This window comes from Pristis pectinata, chromosome 10 (assembly GCF_009764475.1).
Source record: "Pristis pectinata isolate sPriPec2 chromosome 10, sPriPec2.1.pri, whole genome shotgun sequence".
Classification (NCBI taxonomy): Eukaryota; Metazoa; Chordata; class Chondrichthyes; order Rhinopristiformes; family Pristidae; genus Pristis; species Pristis pectinata.
This window is the reverse complement of record NC_067414.1, coordinates 50,395,815-50,415,062: the sequence shown is the minus strand read 5'-3', so window position 1 is coordinate 50,415,062 and position 19,248 is coordinate 50,395,815. Positions and strand designations below refer to the sequence as shown.

Here is a 19,248-nt window from a genome sequence, read left to right as displayed (position 1 = left end):
ATGTCCTATGTTTAATATAAAAAAAATTCTAGGGATGTATAGTTCTACTAATTATACTGGTAAAGGATGAAGTAATATTACATTGAATGTGGTTTGCGTACGTCACCACTATTTTCCCTACTGCAATCTGTGTTTTCACAAGTTTTTATGCCAATTGTGATGTTCTTTTTAATTTCATCCACATTGTGTTTCCCATGGAGATCTTTAGTTTAACCTCTTTGGAGAAAAACTAAGAGAGACAAATCAGGCTAATGCATTCATCTCCTGGTGGCTCAGAATTACATCAATAGTCTGAAATGCATGTAACCCATTCTGACAAGTAATTAGTGTTGCAAGGTAGAGCCTTTCCTGAAGGAAGCTAGGACAACAGACCAAATGACATAAGTAAGTAAATATCTGACAAATGATAATGCTAGATGTTTTTTGCAAAAGCAAATGAATCAGTCTTGATTTCTGTGGTACGACATGAGAAAAGCTGCACCAGGACAACATTCAGCAATGTAAGCTGACTGGTCATATCTACTGAGCATCCAGTGTTGTTGGTGTCCCCCTAACCTGACACTGACAACCATCAAAATGTCAGCAAAGAATTAGATACAGAACTACATCCTACATAATCCAGACAGTACACCCAGTTAGAAAGTTGTTCAAGTGAACCAATATCCCAAAAGCTGAACTTCTGTGAAACATTCGTTCAATGTATTGACAAGCAGAGGGATTACAGACAATGAGAGAATTGTTAGAATTGCTTAGGTAAGTAGCAATTACAGAATAAGAATCATAGAATAGTTATAGTACATTAGTAGGCCATTTGGCCCATTGAGTTCTTATCCACTGTATATAAGAGCAATCTAGTTTGTCCCATTTCCCTGTCCTCTTCCCACAGCCTTTCTAAATTCTTTCTTTCAGATACTTATTCAGCTCTCATCTGGATGCTACAATTGAATCTACTTCTGGCAGTGCATTCCAGACTCTAAATACTCACTATGTAAAATAGTTGTTACTTATACTGTATTACCTTTCAGTCACTTGCCAGCCACTTTCAGACACCGGCAGCAGTTTTTGGACCCTCGCCAATTGGAAAAGTTCCTCTTTGCTTACTCAGACTACAATCCTTATAATTTCAAATACCTCCATCAGAATCTCTCTCAGTCTCCTCTGTTCCAAGAAGAATCACTACCATACACAGGCAGCAGGCAATCAGGAAAGCAACTTGTATGTTGGCCTTAATTACTACAGGATTTGAGTACAAGAGTAAAAATGTCTGACAATAATTATACAGAGCCTTGGTGAGACCATGCCTGGAGTATAATGTGATCTCCTTAACTAAAGACAGATACATTTGGACACATTCACTGGAGGGAGTGCAGTGAAGATTCACCAGGCTAGTTCATGGGAGGATGTCTACCATGCAAGAAAAGGTACAGCCAGTAAGGCCTCTATTCTCTCGAATTTAGGCATTCAAAATTCTTAGAGAACTTGACAGGATGGATACAAGGAGTTTTTCCCCTGACTAAAGTATCTTGAACTGATGATCACAGTCTCAAAATAACGGGGATGTTATTAAGGGGAAATTTCTCGACTCATAAGGTGGTGAAACTATGGAGTGTTGTCGAGGCAGAGTCATTCATTTCATTCAAAATTGAGATTTCTAGATATGGGGATAGGCAGGAAGTTGGTATTCATGGTAATAGATCAGCTCTGATTTTGATGAATGTCAGACCAGTCTTGAGGAACCAAATGGCCTACTCCTGCTCTTAATTATTATGTACTTGTAACAACATTCACTGTTACCAACTTCAGATTTAATACCTTCCAGATACTGTGGGCAAATCAACAGTTATACATCATTTTATGTTTGATACCTTTTGGCCCAGATATGCATTTGGTGCACTCCAATAATACACTAGTGGCGAAATTCTGCTGTCCACAAAATTGTAGAGGCTCAGCTCTAGTTGTCCATCCAAGATGTTCTGCCTGGGATGAATTTTTGAAATTCCTTGTAAATCACTGAGGTACCAATTAGCCATGGAAGTCACCTAAAATATAAAATTCAAGAAAAAAATCCAATAATTGTCTACATCAAAGAATGTAAATTCTTTTAGACATTTCACTGCTATTATGACCTTACTTTGTATGGCACATGATCAAAACTTGGCTAGCTCATTAAAAAGCCAGCAGTATCCCAGATAATTAAATACCAAAAATCCTTTCCTCGAAATTCTGTGAAAGTTTTTCCAGTTTCTCATCATAATTCCAGAAATTACATTAGAAAATGACAGCTGGCTGGAAACAATTCATTATGCTGTTCTCCTGTGGGAATATGTCTATCCCCTTTCCAAACTTACAGCAGGTAAAAGAGCCCTCCTGGAATTTCCTGGCTCTAATGTCTTCTTTAACTTAATCAAACGTTAACAACAGTTTCTCATAATTGCCTTTGATTTTCCCTGTTAGAATCACATGACCATAGAGTAGATCCGTTGACAATGAATTAGAATATTTGATCAGTTGACTTTTGAATTCCGTTTAAAGTTATATTGCAGCTTCTTGTGGAAATTAGCTTCAAATCTAGGAAAGGGAGAAGTAGTACCAGGGAGGATATTCTCAGGTGATTGATTAAGAATTGGCAGCAAAAATGTCGAGTTACCCTGAGGGTTCAGCTGATATCATGTGGTAATAATTGGGTAATTGAAAATATTGGATAAACCTAACTGGAAGAGTAATAACACTCTCAAACTTGCTCTACAACTATGAGCTAGAGAGTGAAGAGTGGAATGATACATCTCCAGGAATGACTACAGCCAGACATACAGGAAATCCTGGTCACAATGCTTACCATTTTCCATTCAGTTAATGTTTATTAATTTTAAAATGTAACCATAATTTCCCTCCAGCTATTGGACAAGTTCTCTCCCCCAACAAAAACACAAAAAATTATCTTCGCAAGCTCTTAAATAAAAGCACCAAACTAAAGTTATTTTCCCCAATCAATAATACCTACATTATCGTAGGCCCATATAGAGCTTTCGCATACACTGGCTACCCCTGAACAGAAGCACTGGTCACAGCCTTCATACTTCTCCAACTTCAAATTGAAGAATCCTCTTTTGCATTGGCCGCAGTTCTTTCCTTCAGTGTTGGCCTGCAAATTACACCAAATATGAATTATACTAACAGTTATGAGTAATTTAAAAAGTTAAAATAATGGAAGATCCACATCACCCCAAAAAATTACTGACATTTTCCATTTGAAATCACTACATTTGTTGTGAATTAATTCATAGTATAACAGTATTAATAGACTATTTGTGAATATTTGAACCATATATTTAGACTAAACTAGTGACTTGAAAGTGAACTACCATTGTAGTAAAAAAAAATGAATGATGCTGGTCTTCCTTTTTTTTCCATCCATTGCTGAACAAATTATATATTGGTTGAAATGTAAACCAACATTAAACCCAGACTGGTCTCTACTCCTGCCTCAGCCAAACTCTCAACTATGTTTTTGCTTTCTTTATACTTAACTATTCTAATCCATTGGCTGGGCTCCCAATGTTTTACAATCTGTAAACTTGAGAAGTACCATATAAATACTTTGACCTGCTGAGGGTTTCCAACTTTTTCTGTTTTTATTTCAAACTATTAAGTGGTGTGCCTAACATTATTTCATGGAGAGTGAAAGTCCAACAATCTAAATCATTTCTGAAAGTCACACATAAAAATGAGAATGTCCCAAACTTCCTGGACGGTCTTCACCACAATCATTGTGAACACACTCTGATGTTGCATTCTTCATGGAATCAAGAAACAGCAACTTCCTTCACTTTTCTAGCCATAATACTGGAAAATCTGGGTGTTAAACCAACATTAGGTTGGCACGGTAGTGTAGCGGTTAGCGTAATGCTATTACAGCGCCAGCAACCTGGGTTCAATTCTGGCCGCTGTCCATAAGGAGTTTGTACGTTCTCCCCGCGTCTGCGTGGTTTCCTCCCATATTCCAAAGATGTACCGGTTAGGAGCTGTGGGCATGCTACATTGGTGCCAGAAGCGTGGCGACACTTGCGGGCTGCCCCCAGGACACGCTACACAAAAGATGTATTTCACTGTGTATTTCGATGTACATGTGACTAATAAAGATATCTTATCTTACAAGGTGCAGCTTCAGCAACCTCAGTTCTATTCAATGTAAAGCAGTGCTCTCATTGTAATAAGTTTTAGTTAATTTACATTTTTTGAAGTAAGCTAATCAGTTTATATATATTTTGTTCTTAAGAGTATTCTGCTGTTTTGAAGTAATTTAATTTTTTATTCAGTTTTAAGTTTATTTTTTTAACAGTTTTAATTAAATGTAACAATTAATTTGCCATAGTTATGAAAATTATACAATGTTTTTCAACACCAGGGACATTTATAAACATTTCAGCTTTTTAGACGGCAGTGAGAGCTGGTACACCTGGGACTTCACCAGCTATCAAAGCTTTTCACTTGTGGAGAGTGGTGGGAGGGGCTTGCACTTTCTGCAAAAGTCTTGTGCTCTACAACACATCACTGATCACGAGTTTCTGGGACAAAGACGCCACTACAGGCAATTGCTGCTCAGGGAGTATTAAGTGCAGGTGGTTCATCAGTTGCTAAAATGGGAAGGACTCAAGCTCCCTTCAGGCTGGACATGGCCTATGGGCCATATGTTATGCACCACTGATCTAACACCATTAGTTTTTATCAACTTACTTAGTTCACTAACAGAAGGAAATTGAATTTATAAAACACCTTTAATACAAGCAAATATCCCAAGGCACTTCACAGGAATGAAACCGAACAAAATTGACACCACGAGAAAATTTTACACCAGATTTGAACAAAAGATTAAATGTTGAGTAAAAGAACTTGGTTTTAAGAAATGTTGAAAGAGGGAAGAGTGGCGTGAATTGGTGGTGGAGGTTGGGGAAGGAATTTTACTGCTGAGAGCCATTTCAGCTGATGGCAGAGGCACAGTGGTGGGACAGTTAAATTAAGAGGAAAATTAACAGACCAAAACATGCTGGCTTTGCTACCATGCCATTGGCAAAACATAGTTTGGAAAAGCCTAAACCATTGTGGATTCTGGGCTCTCAATTGTACATGCAGGCACAGGGCTTGTGTTGGATTGGGCCCTTTGAAGCATTTCCCCAGCTGTCTCCTACATAGCAGCCAGACCACCACAGAAGCTGGAATTAACAACAGTGTGCACAAGGAATCAAATCCAGGATGATCTAGCCAATGCACAGAGTATAAATGTGACATTCACTGAACCAACAGAGTAATTCACTGAGCAACCAACTTCCTTAATGGCTTCTTTAAGTTGCCCAGGGTTATTATTGTTCCTTACCTTTTATTAATATGAAACTATAAATGATATATCATATACCTCAATTTAACTTATAAAAACTTGTTTTTGAAAATGATGCAGCTCTATAAATCTCTAGTTAGACCACACTTAGAGTAGTACTATGTCACGTTCTGGTCACCTCATTAAAGGAAGGATGTGGAAGCATTGGAAAGCATGCAGAGGAGATTTACCAGGATGCTGCCTGGTTTAGAGAGTATGCATTATGAGGAGAGACTAAGGGAGCTAGGGCTTTAGTCTTTGGAGAGAAGGAGGATGAGAGGAGACATGATGGAGGTGTACAAAATATTAAGAGGAATAGATAGAGTGGACAGCCAGTGCCTCTTTCCCAGGGCACCAATGCTCAATACAAGAGGGCATGGCTTTAGAGTAATGGGTGGGAAGTTCAAGGGAGATATCAGAGGGAGGTTTTTTACCCAGAGAGTGGTTGAGGCATGGAATGCGCTGCCTGGGGAGGTGGTGGAGGCAGGTACATTGGTCAAATTCAAGAGATTACTAGATAAGCATATGGAGGAATTTAAAATAGAGGGATATGTAGGAGGAAGGGGTTAGATAGTCTTAGGCGAGGTTTGAAGGTTGGCACAACATTGTGGGCTGAAGGGCCTGTATTGTGCTGTACTGTTCTATGTTCTATAATATAATCTTTGTATGTTCTTTGTTTGTTTAGATTATGGAAAGGTGCAGAAACAACAGGGTTGTCATAGTGGGGGACTTACTTCCCCAGTATTGATTGTAACTTTCTTAATACAAGAGCATAGATGGGGCATGATTTCTTCAGTGCATCCAAGAGGGGTTCTTGAAGCAGTATGTGGAAAGTCCAACTAGAGGAGAGAACATACTGGATCGAGTTTTGGAAGGCCAGGCCAGGTGACCAACCTGATAGTGGGTGAACATTTTTGGAATAGTGACCACAACTCATTATGTTTTAAGATAGTTATAAGTCAGGATAAAATTAGATCTTGCGGGAAGGTACTAAATTGGGGGAGGGGAAATGGCAGGATAAGGCAGGAGCTAAGGGGTGTTGATTGGAAGCAGCTGCTGTCTGACAAGTCCACTTCTGACATGTGGGAGTTGCTTAAAGACCAGCTGATCATAGTTCAGGATCGACATGTTCCAGTAAGGAGTAAGGACAAGGATGGTAAGGTAAGGGAACCTTGGATGACCTGAGAGGTCCTAAACTTAGTCAGGAAGAAAAAGGAAGCACACATAAGGTTTAGGAAGTCAAAATCAGACTGGGCCCTTGTGGGATATAAAGGTAGCAGGAAAGTGCTCAAGCAGGCGATTACAAAGGCCAGAAGAGGACATGAAATGTACTTGGCGAACAGGGTCAAGGATAACCCCAAGGCATTTTATACTTATATTAGGAAAAAAAAGGATTACTAAGGAGAGGGTAGGTCCACTCAAGGATAAAGGAGGGAATTTGTGTTTACAGTCAGAGCAAGTGGCTGAGGTACTAAATGAGTACTTTGTGTCAGTGTTTACCGCGGAGAAAAAAATTAGAGAATAGTGAAAACAGAGTGGGTCATGCTAATGTACTGGGACATTTTGAGATTAAGGAGGAGGTAGTGTTGGGTCTTTTGAAAAGCATTAAAATGGATAAATCCCCAGGGGCTAATGGCATTTATCCCAGAATATTGAAAGCAGCAAGTGAGGAGATTGCTGGGGCTTTGACGAGAACCTTTGTGTCCTCACCAGCAAAAGGAAGACTGGAGAGTAGCAAATGTTGTGCCTTAGTTCAAGAAGGGAAATAGGGATAATCCAGGTAATTATAGGCCAGTGAGCCTCTCATCAGTGCTAGGGAAGCTATTGGGAAGGATACTGAGGGATAGGACTTATGCACATTTGGAAAGGCATGGCCTGCTTTGGGGCAGTCAGCATGGCTTTGTGCAGGGCAGGTCACATCTTATAAAATTGATTGAGTTTTCTGAGAAGGTGACAAAGACACTTGATGAGGATAAGGCAGTGGACGTTATCTACATGGACGTTAGTAAGGCATTTGACAAGGTTCCTCGTGGTAGGTTGATTCAGAAGATAAAGGTGCATGGGATCCAGGGTGAATTGTAAGTTTGGATTCAGAACTGGCTTGTCCATAGAAGACAGAGAGTAGGAATAGAAAGTTGTTATTCTGGCTGGAGGTCCATGACCAATGGTGTTCCGCGAGGATCGTGCTGGGATCTCTGTTGTTTGTGATACATATCACTTGGATGGAAATATAAATGGGTGGATTAGCAAGTTTGTGATGACATCAAGATTGGTGGAGTTGTGGACAGTGTAAAGGGCTATCAAAGAATACAGCAGGATATAGATCAGTTTCAGATATGAGCAGAGAAGTGGCAGATGGAGTTTAATCCGGACAGGTGTGAGGTGTTGCACTTTGGAAGATCAAATGAAAGGAGAAAGTATACAGTTAATGGTAAGTCCCTTAATAGCATTGAGGTACAGAGGGATCTTGGGGCCCAGGTGCATAGTTCACTGAGAGTGGCTACACGAGTGGATAAGGTGGGTTAAAGAAGGCATATGGCATGCTTGCCTTCATTGGTAGGGGTGTTGAGTACAGCAGTAAGGAAGTCATAGTACAGCTATATAAAACTTTAGTCAGTCCACACTTCAAGTATTTTGTACATTCTGGTCACCCCATTATAGAAGGATGTGGGAGATTGTGGAACAAGGTACAGAAGAGGTTTACCAGGATGTTGCATGGATTAGAGGGTATAAGCTATAAAGACAGGTTGGACAAACTTAGGTTGCTGTCCTTAGAGCATCGGAGGCTGAAGGGAGACCTGATAGAGACTTTTAGAATTATGAGAGGCATAGATAGGGTAGACAGTCAGAATCTCTTCCCCAGGGTAGAAATGTCAAACACCAGAGGACATGCTATTAAGGTTAAAGGGGGAAAATTTATAGGCAATGTGAGGGGCAAGTTTTACTTTTTTTTATGCAGAGAGTGGTAGCTGCCTGGAATGGGTTACAGGGTAGTAGTGGAATCAGACCATTTGGTGGAGTTTAAGAGGCTTTTAGTTAGACACATGAATGTGAAAAGAATGGAGGGATGTGGATGACAACCAGGAGGAGGACGTATTATAAATCAGCATCAAGATCAGCACAACACGGTAGGCTGAATGGCCTGTCCAGTGCTGTACTGTTTTAGGTTCTATGTTCAAATGTTCTTTGTTAGAATCTTTATATGTTCTTCCTTCTTTAACTTATAATTTCCATGAGATCCTTACTAATCTATAGATAAAGTTGTCAGACAAGTTACTACCTTGCAAATGCAATCCCCAGAACAAGGATCAGTATTCAAGCTTCCTTCAACACTACAATCACATTGAATGCAGTTAGGAAAGCCAGTAAAACCAAATGCACATTTGTCACACTTCTCTCCTCCGTACCCAGCCTTGCAACGGCATGACCCTGGAAGTCGATCTAGAATGATAATGAGAAATTGTTACATTAAAAAGTGAAAAATTCTGCATGGTAAGTGAACAGAAACATGATGTCTGTTTATTAAGCACATTACCTTACCTTTTTCAATCTGTTTGATATCCTTGATGCAATTATTATTCAAAGACCCAATTAAATTGCATGAGCAAGGGACACATGGATTTGGTTCATAAGGAGAAACCTGGAAAAAATGTAACATATGATTTACAAAAATTGAAGTGTCATGAGTCATCCTTTGTCTTATGATGTTCCCTAGCATACAAAATTAACTCTTCCTATGCTGTGAATATGTAATAATCTCAAAAGTTTAAATATTTGCTTAACTAACAAACAGATTTTGGGGAGAGATTTATTTGCTTTTGAAAAGCAAAAGAAATGTAGATGCTGGACATCTGAAGTAAAAACAAAAAATGCAGGATATACTTCACAGATCACGCAGCAGCTGTGGAGGCAGAAATAGAGATAACATTTCTCATCAATGATCCTTCACCAGAATTTGGGAAAAGTTAGAAATCAAATATATGTTAAACTGGAGAGGAGGAGGAGGGATGCAGAAAACAAAGGCTGGAGACCAAAAGAGACTGAATGACACAACTGGTACTCCAGCTGGCTGAGTGAGGATGATGAAGGTTTGTTAATCACAGTTAATCTGCCTGGGGGAAATGCCCACAGAAGGAGATTAATGCAAGTAGAGGAGAGAGAAAATAAAATGGTGATTGTGAAATGTGAAACATTGCAGTTGTTAGAAATCCAAAATATTCAGCAGATCGGGCAGCATCTGTGGAAAAAGAAACAAAAAAGAGTCAATGTTACAAGTGTAGACTTTTCATCAGAACTGTCCAGTTTGGACACAAACTGCAAAGGCAGGTTATCTGAAATCACTGAATTCAAATTAACAATTCTGATGAAAGGTAAACAACCTATAGAGTTAGCTTTATTTCTGCAGATGTCTGACCTGCCAAGTACTAACAGCACTTTTTTTTATTTCAGATTTCCAACAAATGCTGTGCTTTGTATCCCATTAATATCATTCTTCTCCCTTCTTTTTCATCTCCTATATTAGCTCTTACAGACAAATCAGCTGTGATTGACAAGACTTCAACAAAATCTCCCTCAGCCAACACAACAACCACTCTCTTGTTCTCCAATCCTATCACAGCTGTTCCCTTTGTTCTCTCCTGCACCAACCACCACTGTTCGTCACTGTTGTCCCGCCCACCCACCTCCCAAGTTGAAACTTTTCTGACGTTTCCTAGTACCGATGAAAGGTCAGTGACATGAAACATTGCAACATACAAACAGACAAAGTGTTGTGGAGGCTCATGGGGTGGTAGTTGAGGACAAGGGGAACCCCTGTCCCCTGTTATGTCGGGGAGGGGGGTGGGGTGGGGTGGGGTGAGGGCAGACATCTGCAGAATCATGTCTCCGACATGAAACATTGACTGTTTCTCTCAACGCAGATGGTGCTTGACCTGCAGGGTATTTCCAGCTTTTCCTTTTTTTTCTCTTCACATATTTGTTAGCAGAGGAGAGGAAATGATAACTAGTACACTTCATGCCGGGTTCTCTTCCATAGAGGGATGACACAACTGATGACACAATCCTAGCATCTCAACAATTGTATGCTTATGATCATAGAATAAAAGAAATGTAACACATACAGGACCCATTCAGCTCATTGAATCTGTCCTGGTCAAAAATTGCTATCCAGCTTAATCCAACCACCAAGCTTTTGACCACTCCTTCAGGCAGTAAACTGTCTCATAGCTCCAGCAACCCAGGTTCAATCCTGACCTCCAGTGCTGTATGGAATTTGCATTTTCTCACTATGACTGAGTGGGTTTCCTCCAGACGCTCTGATTTCATCCCACATACCAAAGAAATGCAGGTTGGTAGATCTATAAGCCATGTGTAGGTGAGTGTAATAGTAACATTGGAATCTGAGGGGAATTAGTGGGAAATTTGGGAGAATAAAATGGGATTAGTGTAGGATTGTGATGAGACCACAATGGTTGGCATGGACACTATGGCCCAAAAGGTCTTTTTTCTGTGCTTATGACTATGATTCTATGACAATAGCAAACACCCACCACCCTGAATTCCTCTCTAATCCTTGTGTCAATTACCTTATGTTAATATCCTCTGCCAAATAGATGAACAGTGGCAGGAAGTGAGGCAAGTGTCTCTTCTGCCATATCCCCTCTCATATTCTTTATTTGCCAGACCTCTTTCTGTTGTTTTACAGTGCTACCAAAGCCAACTCCATGTTTTTGTGGAACAATAAAACACATAAATACTTTAATATTACTCTTATATTTTCTGAAAATTAATTTTAGTTCAAATATTGAAGAAAGTCTAGCAAATTCTTCTCCAATACAGATCTCAAATGATACCAATTTCAAATTGTTTATACTCATTTATTTTGACTACATCTGTATCTGTCAATTATTATTAAAGGATATGAATGATTACCATTTTTATCTGTTTCCTGGTGTCACATAGTAGTTTTAAATGTTGCCCTTATGAATATATCATTCTAAAACTAACTTGAATCAAAGCCCTTGTAATGTGTCCTTATGCATCTATGTAGGAATGATCCAGTTCATGTGAAAACAAATGAACACAAAGAGAATTCTGCACTATACCCATGAAGGTCGGTAGAATTCATCAATGCAGGTTTCACAATTTATTCCACTTGTGTTGTTGGTACAATCAATGCACACACCACCACCAATGTATTCTCCCCTTATGTTTAAACTCTGTCTCCTGTTTGCTACATTCTGGTCGTAGAAGCAATCTGGAGCTTTTCCATGGCAATTGCATTCTGCAATAGTAAAGATTGGAATGATAAGGCAAATGAAGGATATAATTCTGCTTAAAACCTGTAAGTCAATTAAATAAGCAGTCATTGATAAAAAAAACCTTAGCTCGTTTTTGTAAGTTATTTTGTCTCAGGTCATTAATTCACTTTACTCAAAGAACTAATCAAGCACAGAAAGCAGCAAGGGGATTTATTCATTGCGCTTTGCTGATTGTTGTTCGTAGAGCTTCTGGGTGGCAAAGGGCAACTTATCTTTTGGTGTTCCTCTGCTCCATAGAGCACTTCACCAAGGTGGAAACTCACCAATGAATAATAGTAAACAATAATTTGCAGGTTCTTTCGTTGGAAGGAAATTCTTATTAAAATATTTTATTTTGCAAATATTACAGGATAGTTGCAGATGAAGGAGGTTTTGTGACCCAGCTTCAATCATCTAACCAAGGGAAGCATGAAGCCAAAATAAGACCTAATTGCTTCTCAAATGCGTTCACTAATCATTTTATTTTATGCACTAATCACCCATTATTTGTAAAATAGTTTCTGGATATTGGTTCCACATTTATCTTTTATAAGCTTGACATGGAAACATGAACAGGAGTTCATGGCAATGAGGAGTTCATGACTCCAGGCAATGCAAAGGAGTGGAGTGTGGGTGATGGGCCAGATCGAGCATGAACTAGCCTATTATAGTGGAATTCTTGCAGCCAAGTTGTCATCCTTGTGTCAAGTGCACAAGCAATGTTTTTTGTTTCAAAGCAGTTAGCTTCATGCTTGTGTGCAGAAGAAAAGTTTGGAGGAATAGGTGATTGCCAGGCACTTAGTGACAGAGCTTACGAGATACTGTTAATCATCACATCTTGGCAAATCATTAAGGTAATTACATTCTGCAAAAAGCCTGCAAAAAGTAAAGATGTAGGCCTTTCAGCTGCTCAAACTTGCCAGCCATTTAATTCCACCATGGGTCACTCTTATAGTAATCACATCTTCTTGCCTTGGACCCATTTAGATCCTCATTTTGAGCATTAGAAAATGTCAATTACTGTGAAAAATACATTTTAAGCACTTTGAATAATTGATTCACTTCCAATTTATAATTTTTTTACTAATTGGGTGATAGCTTGGGTTTGGTTACTTTCATTAACCCTTGTGATTTTTTTATTAGGTATTTTATCTCTACATTCCTTATTTTTGAATTGGAAAAACCCAACCTCTCAAATTCTAATTTATTATTGTTAATTTGAACTAATCAGTAAAGAACAATTAGAATTACATTGACATCAAAAATGTGATGGCCAAAATGAAACAGAAAATATATACTGGGAGTATACAAGTGTAAGAGCTAAAAAAAAAAATGTATTAAGTGAAAAGTATGTACCAGATACAAAGCTTTTAATAGATAAAAATATATACAGGACACCATTTTTGTTGCTTACATTCCTGCTAAGTATAAACTCCATGCACACAAAATGCTCTTGCTAAAAATACAGCTATAATATTGTTTACAGATCACAAGAAAAAAGAACATGAGAAAGGCGATGAAAATTGTTCAAATGTTTGCCTCATCCTTATAATACACTAAGTGGCATGAAGTTGCTCTTTTTCAGTGGATATGAACTGATTGTGCCACAGTTAGGTGTGATAAATTACATTCACAAATGAAGTTATCATTTTAAATCTGAACTGCTGTCAGTCAACCTGTCCTGCACTGAGTATTTTTTCATCATAAGTGTAGATTTTTACTCCTTCAGGATTTAATTATTCTTGTAAAATACATTTTAAAATGTCTGCTTCCTTTCTGTCTCACTCTTATCCTTCCATTTTTGTTTCTAGTTCTGAATTTGATTTGACAGTGAATTCATCTGTGATAATACAAATTTACTTCTTCATTATTTCACTGTTCCTGCATTCTTCCGTCTGACTGGCTAAGAAATCTCCTTGCCCTTTTTGTGGAGTTTCCAGATATTCTGTTTCTCTCACTGCCTTGTTAGCAGTTTGCAAAATTTGCAGTACAAAAAAAAGTTTAAAACCTTAATATGGAAAGGTAGATCTGACTAATTGCATATTATATCCTGGCTGATATCTTCCTCGTCTTGTGTTGAGAAGCTCATCTTCATTACAACAAGAAAAACTTTCATTGATTTATAAATGTATACAGTACAATAGCACTTACAAATTAAACAATCTGTCCTTTCAGAATAATAATAATGATAATAATAATAATAAGTTATTAGCATGAGGCTCATGATCCCTTCTATACTTTGGTTTGTATAGTATATGTAATATAGCAGTTTTTTTTCCAAAAGACACATTGACAATATTTTCAAAAGATTTGAAAAGGAGGATCAATGTTAACTAAACTGGTTATTCCTAAGACTTCAACTGAACCTTAGATCAGATGTTATATTAAAGTAAATGCAACCAATGTTTCAACTATGTGCAGAATGATCTGTTTGTTCGTTTACTTACGTTCACATAGCTTGCTACTGTAAAGGGTTCCAGCTTCCCATGGTTTCTGATGGAATCCAGGGCAGCAACGATCACAACTTTCTCCACAGGTGTTGTGTTCACATTCACAGCTAAATTTCTGCCAGATGAACAGTACACATTCAAATGAAATAGACTAAATTGATCGGTTAACTGAAATAAGGACCTCATTTATTTTACTGCCTTAGCCCCATGCTGACAGCTTTGAATAAAATGTAATTATATTTGCTTCCTGCTCAATGCTTTTATTATGTCTAGAGTGAATATTTAATAACTTGTTTGAAGAAATTCATCCTGCATACTGTTATGGTTAGACAGGGTAGGTATAAACTTGTTTCCTTATATTACCTGTGGTTCTACTGACAATCTGTGGTTACTGACTGTTTTGACACCGTAAACAGTATCTGCCTAGTTACTGCACTAAAGAACTTACATTGTTTTAATGAAACCTCTATAAAACAATGAAACCTCAATAAAATCTCCCTTGATTGCTCTGGTCTAACATGAAGCCCAATTTCTTCAGTTTTTCATTGCAACTAAAGTCCTTGATTCCAGCATCACCTCAGGAAATGTTTTCTCTCGGGCCTTGAAATTCGTGCTAATGCATTGGACTCAATTAACCAGCTGAAGCTGAGCCAATAAATTAGAATCATGGTATCAAACAAAATTTATGAAATAGAAAGCATCTCTTCAGCCCAGTGTGGGTGTGGCTCAAAAGAGAGCTACTGAACCTAATCCTTTCGTTCAGCATTAGGTCCATAAGCCAGCAGATGGTTCTTCAAATACATGCCAAGTTGTGTTTGAAATCTGATGGAGGCTTCTGTCTCTGCTATCATTTCAGGCTGTGAATTCCAGACTCTACCATTCTCTGGTGATAGGTTTCTCCATGCCCCCTTCTCATCCATGACAACCGTGACAGCGAGGCTTCTGTTTGCCTGTCACTTTAATACACCGTCACACTCTCATGCTAATCTCTCTATGACCCCTTGCACTGTTACACAATGAGACTCAATGCAAGCTCGAGGAACAGCACTTCTTCTGTTGAGGCACACTGCAGCCTGCAGAACTCAATGTCAAAGTTCCAACTTCAGATTATTCACTCTTTCTTTTTTATTTGTATGACAACTGACCACTTGTGCCTGCCATCCTTTTATCTCCTTTTGTTTTTTTTGAACAATCATGTAATATCAACATTACACAGACTGCATAAACACTAGCAACATATTATTGACAAAGAAGCTTAATTTTATCTTAACTGACCCTTTATTTCACCCTATAAGAGAAATTCCCTTTGTTCCGCCCACTGGCCTCCCCCACCTTCTTTGCTATCTCAACTAACTATTCTCTCCTCAGTTCTGATGAAAGGTTTCAGACCCAAACCATTCTGTTTTCCACAGATGCTGTCTGAACTGCTGAGATTTTCCAGGATTTTCTATTTTTGTTTCATGCTAATTTGGAGATCTTGTCTGCTGGTTTTGCTTAGCCTTTCCCCTAAGGGAACATTTTGATACTGCTACTAAGGGATTGTATTCTTTTGGTTGGCCCACCATTTTGTAGACTTCTGTACTTTTCTGACCAAGGCAGAATAATTTTCGAAGTTACTTTTAAAAGCAGTTACGATGGAGGAATATACGTACATTGGTTACCAGATCAAGAGGGCAAGCACTTGCATGTCCATAGCAGATACACATCCCACCAACAGAAATATCTTTCAGAGAGTAGTAATACTAAAAAAAAGGGAAAAACATGCTGTAAAATTTTCAATAAGACAATAATATTGTCCAAAATGAGTTACTCAGGACAAAATGATAAAAACAACACAAGGACATTCTTTTTCAATGCAATGATTAATTCCAACCATCAGAACCCAGGTACTACAGTTAATTAAGAGTTGATGGGATCAGAAAATCATGACTACATTCTGGGGGTCCCTATTGACCAGAAATGCAGCTACATCAACAGTATGTTATGGGTACAAGTGCAGGTCAGAGGCTGGGCATCTTACAATGAATGACTTATCTCTTGACAGCCCAAATCTTTTCTACTACCTGCAAGGCAAAAATGAGGAGACTGATTGATGCCTTCAGCTCCAAAGATCCTCAAGAAGTTTGACACAAAGCAGTTTGGCATCCCACGCAATAAGATTCATTTCCTCAACCATCAATACACTAAGAAAGTACAGTGCAGCACCTACAAACGCATTGAAATTATTCACCGAGCTATCCCCACAGCACCTCCCAAACACCTCCTATACTACCAAGTAGGACAAAGAAAGTAGGTGTGTAGGAACACCATCATCCGCAGGGTCCCTTCCTAATCACACACCATCCTGTTTATTTTAGTTATTCATTTTTGGGTCTGAGTATTGCCAGCAAGGCAAGGTGAGCAATTATTGTCTATTAGAATTGCTTTTGATAAGGTGGTGACGAGCCAACTTCTTGAACTGCTGCAGTCCTTCTGGTGAAGATAATCCCACAGTGCTGTTGGAGAGGGTGTTCCAGGTGACAATGAAGGACCAGTGACATATTTCCAGGTCAGTACAGTGGCAAAGTTGGAGGGAAACCTGCAAGTGCTGGTGCTCCCATGTGTCTCCCTGGACCCCACGATGATAAACACCGAGGGTTTGGGAGTAGCCTAGGTGAATAATGACACTTGGAAATTTATCACTGGTCTTTTATCATGATTGGATTTACATTCTACAATTCCATCCCCATTAGCACTCTGGCATTCATGATAAGACTTCAATCATCGCCACTTCCCAGGGACAATAAGAGGTGGTATTGGCATTGGTTTATTATTGTCACTTGTACCGAGGTACAGTGAAAAACTTATCTTGCATACCGTTCATACACATCAATTCATTACACAGTGCACTGAGATAGTACCAGGTAAAAACAATAACAGAATGCAGAGTAAAGTATCACAGCTACAGAGGAAGATGCAGTGCAGGTAGACAATAACATGCAAGGTCATAATAAGGTAGATTGTGAGGTCAAGAGTCCATCTCATCGTACAAGGGAAGCATTCAATACTCTTATAACAGTGGGATAGAAACTGTCCTTGAGCATGGTGGTACATGCCCTCAGGCTCCTGTATCTTCTGCCTGATGGGTGACGAGAGAAGAGAGAATGTCCCAGGTGGGTGGGTCTTTGATTATGCTGGCTGCTTCACCGAGGCAGTAAGAGGTAAAGACAAAGTCCATGGAGGGGAGGCTGGTTTCTGTGATGTGCTGGGCTGTGTCCACAACTCTCTGTAGTTTCTTGCAGTCTCAGGCAGAGCAGTTGCCATACCAAGCCGAGATGCATCCAGATAGGATGCTTTCTATGGTGCATCGATAAAAGTTGGTGAGTGTCAAAGGGGACATTGCCAAATTTCTTTACCCTCCTGAGGAAGTAGAGGCGCTGGTGAGCTTTCTTGGCCATGGCATCTATGTGGTTGGACCAGGCCAGGCTATTGGTGATGTTCACTCCTAGGAACTTGAAGCTCTCAACCCTCTCGACCTCAGTACCGTTGATGTAGACAGGTGCATGTGCATTGCCCCCTTTCCTGAAGTCAATGACCTGCTCTTTTGTTTTGCTGACACTGAGGGAAAGGTTGTTGTCACGACACCATGTCACTAAGCTCTCTATCTCCTTCCTGTACTCCAACTCATCATTATTTGAGATACGGCTCACTATGGTGGTATCATCTGCAAATTTGCAGATGGAGTTAGAGCAGAATCTGGCCACGCAGTCATGAGTATATAGGGAGTAGAGTAGGGGGCTGAGGACGCAGCCTTGTGGGGCACCAGTGTTGAGAATAATCGACAGATGGACAGTAATCTCAGAAAAAAAGAGTGCAACAATGTTGGCGCATTTCATTCTATAATAAATCATGCTTAGTTAAATAGAATAATAAATCATTCTAGAAGGGAGGAAGGGATAGCAAGCCAGAAACTGCATACAGTGCTTGACGTACTGTCATAAATACCATTCCAGCATTTTCTGTCTTTATTCCTGTTATCAATCTCTTCTAGCCATTGGTAATGAAAAAGCAAACAGAGTCACACTGCCTCATCCTGCTAGTTAATGATGATGAGATACATTTCTGCAGTGAGTAACCACTTATTTAGTGATATGTCACTTACTAACAACTAAGGAAAGTGGAAACTGAATCTGGAAAATTTAAATATTTTATACTATAGCTTTTATTACAATGAACTAACTATTATTTTCTTTCCCAAATGACTGACATTAAAATCTTTTAACTGCCATATCAAAAACTATCAATATTAACATTTGCTTTTACAAAAATATTATTGTTTCAGTAATCCTTAATTTCTACACAGTATTACAGTGTGAAAAATGTAATTTAAAATACTTCTTTGCAAATTTCTTTCATTTGCAGTTAATAGGGCTTTATGAATATTTTACCAAATTCACTTGTGTCGTCCTACACTCATGTATGCATTCAACAAAACCATAACAATGCAAGCTTGAACAATATTTTAACTGCACCAGGTGTAGCATAACTTTGCTCATTTTTTTTTATTTGACATTGGGAGATGGGCATCACTGATGAAACAGTATTTCTTATGAATTCCTGTTTGTCCAAAAGGCAACAAATGTAACACAGGTCACTTAGAAACTGCAGGGTAATTGCAGAACAGTTAGTCTTTCATAATCATCTTCTGTTTGTAACTAAATATTGCAGAAATTGCTAAGGTAAGTTTAACCAATGTCCAACCACCGTAATCACAACACAACCATATTCTATCCTCAAAATTAACCCTTGGAACTTCAGTTATACAAAGAGTAATATGAAAGCAGCATCCTGTGTACCAATTTGCAAACTGACTCAAAACAAACTATGACTTTAGCATAAATCTGCCTGAGAATGAAATGATAATGTTGTGCTTGTTATCATCTGTTATTGTGCACAATTTATATCAATGGAAAAGCCCTATAATATAAAATATGGAATAGCAAGCATGTTAATAAAACAGAACAGGATTAATTAAGCATTACTTTTATCTGATATTTCATAAAAGAAAACAAGATATTTAAAAGCCTCAGAGCTCAATCAAAGAATATCTGTAACAGATGTCACTGAATGAAAAACGATTCAAAATGTA

General features: G+C 38.7%; 1 protein-coding gene across 1 annotated transcript in view; it reads right to left on the bottom strand.

The window, feature by feature from the left end:
* The window catches only part of lama2 (laminin, alpha 2), a 287,962-nt gene that overhangs the window by 174,388 nt on the left and 94,326 nt on the right, over nucleotides 1-19,248 (bottom strand). Inside the window, exons 6-12 of the mRNA XM_052024602.1 lie at nucleotides 15,773-15,862; nucleotides 14,118-14,235; nucleotides 11,476-11,654; nucleotides 8,912-9,011; nucleotides 8,652-8,812; nucleotides 3,002-3,142; nucleotides 1,866-2,039 (exon numbers count right to left, since the gene is read on the bottom strand). Of these exons, the coding sequence (XP_051880562.1) occupies nucleotides 1,866-2,039; nucleotides 3,002-3,142; nucleotides 8,652-8,812; nucleotides 8,912-9,011; nucleotides 11,476-11,654; nucleotides 14,118-14,235; nucleotides 15,773-15,862 (963 nt within the window). The remainder of the gene's footprint in view (nucleotides 1-1,865; nucleotides 2,040-3,001; nucleotides 3,143-8,651; nucleotides 8,813-8,911; nucleotides 9,012-11,475; nucleotides 11,655-14,117; nucleotides 14,236-15,772; nucleotides 15,863-19,248) is intronic.